General features: G+C 27.0%; 1 protein-coding gene across 5 annotated transcripts in view; it reads right to left on the reverse strand.

Moving 5' to 3' along the window:
- LOC108756882 (hemicentin-1) overlaps positions 1 to 7,565 on the reverse strand; it is a 175,052-nt gene that overhangs the window by 50,800 nt on the left and 116,687 nt on the right. For all 5 annotated transcript variants that reach the window (XM_018501028.1, XM_018501027.1, XM_018501025.1 and 2 more), the window contains exon 4: positions 280 to 450. In XM_018501028.1, the coding sequence (XP_018356530.1) occupies positions 280 to 450 (171 nt within the window). The remainder of the gene's footprint in view (positions 1 to 279; positions 451 to 7,565) is intronic.

Consider the following 7,565-nt stretch of genomic DNA (forward strand, 5'->3'; position numbering starts at 1 on the left):
CTTTTTACGTTTCCGTCCTAGGGAAAAAATTACATGATCGATACTCTGATTAGTATTTTAAATTCATTAATTTCATTACTGTGCAATACAGTCATAATTATTTGGTAATTAATTATTATTATTACTAAGAATAAAAAATTGTCGAATTATCGCATGGCTAAATTATTTAATAAAAGATATTTATAGAAAATGTTATCAATTAAAGAACTAAGTTTGGCTTGTCTTCTTTCAATAGAAATACATCTGATCTTATCGGTTTCAACGTAAGCAAATCCTTACCTTCGAGTAGCTCGTCATCTTTAAACCACTCAACCGTAGGTACAGGTTTGCCTTCTCCACTCTCGCAATACAATGATATTGTCGAGCCCTCATTTATAGGTCCTAAAGTGGCGCCAGTGCTCAAAGTATTTTTAGAATTTTCATCGATGACACGTACAAACGCTGGTTGAACTGAAAAAATATAATATACAAAAATTATATAGAAGATCATTTTACTTTATAATTACTTCCACTAGCTTTAAATATATATGTGAGAACTTAAAATTTTGTCATAATTCATATCTGCGTTACGATATACTCGTATATGATACTTGTTAAATAACCGTATAAGATTATACATTTTTTTCTTCCATCGACAGTACCTTAAAATATATGTCTGCACGAAATAGCTTGTTTCCTTATGATTCTTATTTCCTGTTCGGATAAATGCATTCTTTAAATAAGTCCTTTGATGAAATGATGTTCATTACGATGGAATTTCTTAACAAGAATGTACGTTGTATACACGCTATTATGCACAAAGATAGCGCTCCATGGGAAACTATCTATATTGCTTTGATGTTCGAAATAATACTGAGAGTGTTCCGTAAAAAATTGTATTTACAGTATAAATAAAGTATTGGTTTCGTTTAAAGTTATGTGCGAACGCTTTAGGAAGTATTGTAAACATCAACATTTAAAACTTAATCTGTTATTTTGTGTTTGGATGCTATAAATAACGATATCCTGACTAATGGGATTTTAGACCTATATTTTTTTGAAGGTATCGACGTTTTCAAACGTTTCGATTCACACAAATCGATGAACAGATATATTGTTCTATCGGTTTCAGTGTAAGCAAATTTTATTTTCGAGAGACAGTTCATATTTATTCTGTATTTTTCAGTTTAAATAATAGATACAGATTTCATTATATATGCATGTATATATGTTTGTACATACGCACATATAATATTTTGCGCCCGCGCGCGTGTGTGTGTGTGTGTGTAAGATTGAAACAAACTTTATAGCGCTATTTCACTTGTATATATTATGTCTGTATCTTTTTAAAAAAACTTCGACAATTATACAATTCAATAGAGCAAAGTGTCAGCTTTAAGAATCTGTTTTTTTTTTAATTGTGATACGACAATTTTTCATGGAGTTATTATATATAAGCAATCAAAGTATTGAATAATCAAAATACTTCTTTTATTTCCACAATAATTAAATAAAAGTAACAAAAATTGTAGAAAATACATTTTTAAACAATGATTTTGTAGAGAAAAAAATTTTAAGCATTCACAGTAGAAAATAAAAAATTTTTGTAAGTTTTTTTTGGTTGATAGGCCCACGAAGTGAGAAGAAAATTTTGTTTAGTTTGTAGTTTTCCATATATGTAAAAATTATTAAACTCACGGAAACTCAAAAGACATAAGTGACTTTTCGAAAATAGAGATTTTAAGCTTAAAAATTCTTTTTTCAAAATTTAAATTTTGTTCACTTTTAACAGAGTTACGACTGCTTGAATTTTGAAATTTATAGCGCTACGAATTTTTGTTTACTTATACTATCCAATATACGTCAATTTAATTTCAATTTTATCAAATTAGATAACTCCCAGATGTTTCTGTTACCTTTTTGTTTAAAATGCATTTATATAACAAATTGTATATATATACAATTATATTTTGATGTAATAATAGATTAAATTAATGATAATTTTATTAATTTAAAGTGCTACTTTAGATTAATTATTAAAGATATAACTTTGTTACAATAAATGATTTAATCACGACATTTAGAAGTGTTATCACGTTCAATTCTTTTCTCAATACGTTCGATCTGAGCTTTGTCTTCTTTACGCGATGAAAGAAAGTAAAGCATGCCCTGAAATTCCAAACCATCGTCACATCGATTTTCTGGCGTGGAGAGTCCCATAACTTTCTACAATTCCTACTAGAGTAAAGTGACTTCCACTTATCGAATAGGCGCTATATTCTTAGGACACTATAAATCAGATTCCCAGTAACACCGACTGAATACACTCAGCCTGTGGTGTTCTATTACTAGCTGTCGGTCTATACGTATGCATGACATACAAATGCACCTATCGCATATGTACGTGAGACATTTGCATGCATTCACGTATACACTCGGTGTAGCATTAAGGGTGCTTATGCGCAAATACTGTCTTTAAAGATAATCATACTGCAAAGTGATTTCAAAGAATTGCTAACAATGAAAAGTAGATACATCTACGTGCATAGAAGCTTTTCTGCGGTACATACTTTCGTTATATCTAGCAAGTTTTGATATTCATGACTAAAAATTATCTTTAGGGACAACTCGTCTCTCTTGTCACAAAAAAAGCTTTTTTACTTTCTATTTTTAGTTTTTAAGTGACTAATTTAATGCGTACATCCCGAATTTATCTCAAATGTAATTTTAAAGTAAACGTAAATTTCCAATATTCGCCTCTAGAAGATTAAAACTATTACTATTTACCTGTTTAAAAACAAATGATAACTTATAAAATGTATATAATATTGCTAACACAATATTTGATATTAAATTACATGATTTGTATTTAAAATTTACGCAAATAAATGCACTTATAAAAAAAGATTTCTAATCAATAATAAATAACATTAGGTCGATCGATATGTGAACACAACTAACAATAAGGAAAATGTCTTATTCGGTTTTATTTACATCTTCATGGTTAATAATATTTCAGTGTAAGATTATATATCTATATATTCAGTTTTATAAACTATATGCCAATTTATCTTCAAATATTGACATAACATATGAGATATATGATTTATAAAAATACCATGATTTTTTTCATTAAAAGCATATGAACTTTTAGATCCAAATATTGGCATATCTTTGATGACTTTCATTTTATTTTAATTAAATTGTCTTCGTCCATTTTTTGTGGCAATCGATCAGATTGTCATTGGCAAATGGTAGAAAATGAGAATTTGATTGTAAAAGAAAAATCTCTCTTCCTCTCTCTTTCCCTCTCTCTCTCTGACCTGTTTGAAAAATCAATAAGATATAAAAGACTGTACAAATATGCTTGCATTAAGTCATGTTTAATTATTCAATTCGTTTGGAAAAAATCATAGTTAAATATTAAATGTATAAATTAATTAAAGTTAAATTAATTTATACATTTAATATTTAACTATGATTTTTTTCTCAAGAGAAGAATTAATTTGGGGAATGCGTGCTTCTATTCGGTTAAGAAACTACTCGGTTCGCGGATATTGTCTAGGCGCTTAAAAATTAGAATTTACAGAACGATTATTTTACCGGTAGTCCTTTATGGCAGCGAAGCGTGGTCACTTACATTACAAGACGAGAAAAGATTTAGGGCTTTCGAAAATAAAGTACTTCGAAAAATCATCGGGGCAAAACGCGATGAGGAAACGGGCGAATGGAGAAAATTACACAACGCAGAATTACATCAATTATATAATAGTCCGGATATTATTAATGTCATAAAATCGCGTCGATTAAGATGGGCAGGTCACGCGGCGCGTATGGATGAGAATCGAATTGCATATAAAGTGCTAATTGGTAAACCGGATGGGAAGAGACCATTGGGTAGACCAAGACGTAGATGGGAAGAAAATATTAGAATGGACCTTAACGAAATGGGGTACGAGGGTCACAAATGGAGGGATCTGGCTCAGGGACGGGAACAGTGGCGGGATTTGGTATTTGCGGCAATGAGCTTTCGAGTTCCTAACGCCTAATAATAATAATAATAATAAATGTAATTCTAGATTTATATATTGTAGAAACTGGTGTATTAACTTTCCTAGGATTTTTCGTCCTAATCCTATTTTATTCGATTGGAAATTATATTTATTTTATTTGGCTGCAGTCTGCTGTTTAAATCCAGACCTAAATCCACCTATCTTTTTTACATTTATTTCGTAAAGAAAAAAACTAGCGAAGACAATTGTTTCTTAGATCTTCTCGCTTTTTTATTGCTTACATGTTTCTTCCAAGTATCTATTACTAAGATTTTCGAGAATATCTGCAGCTTACGCTAAATTGAAATCTATATAATGGCGATCTAAACAAGAAACTTGAAAAAGACATCTTTTTTATCGTACATTTTATGTTTGAATAATTACGAATTGAGTTGTTATACTATTTAAAGTACCTACACTATATATACAAGTATATAATGTTAAATCTACTGTTTAATTTATAGTTTAAAATTTAACCTAATTTAAGTCGTCACTGTTCTTACTCAATATATTGTTATTTTAGTGTAAAATAATAATATATTGAGCAGTAACGACTTTAATTAGGTTAAATTTAATGCTTCATAGATTTAACAATATAGCAAGTTATTACTAGAAATAGTAACAACAATCAAGAAAATTGCAATAAATACTTTTTCAATAAATTCTTTTTCAATAAAATTCATTTCTTTTTTAAGATTATAAGTTTGATGTCACATGTCTTAAAAAATTGTATAAAATTTAATAGAACGGATTATAAAAAATGATCTTTATTCTTAATATAATTTATTGATAAAACTGTTAACTTTTATTAGTCATATAATTTTAAAACTGTTAAGAATAAAAAATTAAATTGAATTTATTCTGAAAAAATAAAAGTTCTTTTTTTTTAAATTTATATTTATTTTAATCATTCCCAAAAAGGTCTGCATATATATATTTTAATTATTGTAATATCAAAATCTTCTAAAATCTAGAGTCTACCATTCATTTAAATTTTGTCTCATAAGATTTCTAATAAATTTGTAGACTTAAAATGACCAGATAAAAGTCAGGGAAAAAAAGAGTAATAGATTAATATTTAAAATTGTTGCAAAGTGGACCAACGAGAAATATTTGGCAAAACGTGCGTGATTTGTTAAATAATTCATTAATGAATTTCTATATTACATCTTTTATTTCTAAAGAATAAATATTTCGTTGTATCCAAGATTGACCGTAAATTTAACTGAATTGTTTTCGTGCATAGTACAAGTTCATAACAAGACGACAATGTCTGAAATGTTAATTCTGAATTATTTTAATAAAAGAATTTGAATATTTTAAGACATTATTATTTATCTTTATTCATATTCTACTTCTTAATTTTAACAAAGTGCATTAAATTACATTTAATTAATTCATATATTACTATTAAATTATATCAATAAGTTTAAATTAAGAGATTATAACAGATCCAATCAGATTAAATAAATTCACATTCGAAGGCCACACTTCATAAATGTGAAGAAGATTCGATCAATAGATAGCGGGATAAGTGATTCTTCATAAAATTTAAATAGTACCAAAATAGCCATCTGTGTTTCAATCGAAACTGTATTCTCACTTTTGATCAATAAATTATTCAGCTAAATTAAAGAGAATAGTTCATTGTGAAAGCCAAAAATTAACATTGTAATGAATGAAACATACGCGGATTTATATAATATTTAGATTATTTTAGATTTAGATATTAGAGAAATAGGATAACTCCGGCAAATATGTCGGGCTGGGATTTACGCAGCAGAAGTCAGAAAAAATAGAAAGAGTGGGGATAATTTTCCCGCAACTATTCCGTTACATGCCTTTATGTTATATTAGTATTGTATAAATGATTTCAGCTTCTTATTGTTAATATTAATGAATTTATTGTGAGTTGAATCGATTTGTCACTGTAATAAACGCCATCACAAATTATAATCTACATAAAATAATTAATCTAGGGCGTGTAGAAAACTTAGGTTATTTCGTGATACATATGTGTAGTGGAATAGTAAAGCATGTTGTATAGCAAAATACAAGTGCTTTGCTTTCGTATTCTTTGCTTAGTTTGTTATCTTGTACATATATTCCACTTGTTTGGGATATACAGCATTTTTAGCGAGCGGGATTTATGTTCAAAGCATACAAAGTGCACAGATTGAATTCAGTGCGTCACTAAATACAATAAACATATTATATGAAATATGTACCTCATGTCATAACACTTGTAATATATGTAGGAAGATTATAAATATTATTTATTATTTCATATACATATTTACTCATTCTTATTCCTTAATAAAACCTTATAAACACATTTTATAAGTTATTGTGTCATTATACGTCTTATTTATATGTATTATTTGTAAATTTTTCATAAGCTGTACATATCCCTCCTCCCTCTATGAATAACCATGTATATCCTACTCCTATGGGATATATGGCAAAAATGCAAGGGTTTCAAAAAGTTTATTTTTTAATATGAAAAATAAATTTCGGATTTCTAATATTTTTTTTCATAGTAGTAGACAATACAAAGTTTTTACTGATACAGTTCGTTTACTATAAATATAGTAAATAATACTTAATAAATTAAGTTTTTAATAGGCGCGGCGTATATACCGGAGTTACCCTATTAGATTTATTATATTTTAAATCCAATTATTAATAGTTTTATCATCTGTTACACATTTACTATTTTCAGTTTCTTTGACATTATAATTGAAAGGAATTATTGAAATTAAAAAATTAATTAATTGTTTAATAATTCTGTCATAAAACAGTAAATTTTTGTAGTCTTTATTATTTACTTTCAAAATGATTGTTAATGTTCTCAAAATAATAATATTTTTACAATATTCTTTCTATTAAATGCTACAAGCATAAAAATTTTAAGCAAAATTTTAATTTGGCAATAATTTATATTATTCTACTTTTAATAGGATGTCTTTACTTTGCTACAGTTAATTATATCGAGTTGTTAGATAGTGCAATTTTACTCTGTCATATGCGAATATTCTGAAATGAGTTCAATTTTTTACAATAAAAAAGCTTTTGCAGAAATAGAATACGAAATTCATATATGAATTATTAAAACTATTCTCCTTAATAATTCTGTATAATTCATAAATCTTTATCAATAATTTTTTTTAATCTCTGTATTATTTAAAAATTTGTTAAATTTTATGCAGGTTATTTTTCCATACATTCTGTACAATGTAAGATAAACTTTCTTCCTGGTATTAATTATAATGGAATGGGTGAAAATAAAAAGAAATATAAAAATGTAAGTGCTAAGCAAAATATATTAGTAAGCGTTAAAACAAATTAAAACAAAAATAAATAGAAATGAATATAATTTGTTTCAGCGATTATTAATATATTTTGCTTAGCATTTACATTTTTGTGTTTTCACTTGGTTTGTAGCCCTTCTTAATATATATTTAATTAATTTATTATTTAAACCATTTACATCATGCATTTTAAAATAATTAATTTATTTGTTTATAATACACA

The sequence above is a fragment of the Trachymyrmex septentrionalis genome, unplaced genomic scaffold (assembly GCF_001594115.1).
Source record: "Trachymyrmex septentrionalis isolate Tsep2-gDNA-1 unplaced genomic scaffold, Tsep1.0 scaffold13, whole genome shotgun sequence".
Lineage (NCBI taxonomy): Eukaryota > Metazoa > Arthropoda > Insecta > Hymenoptera > Formicidae > Trachymyrmex > Trachymyrmex septentrionalis.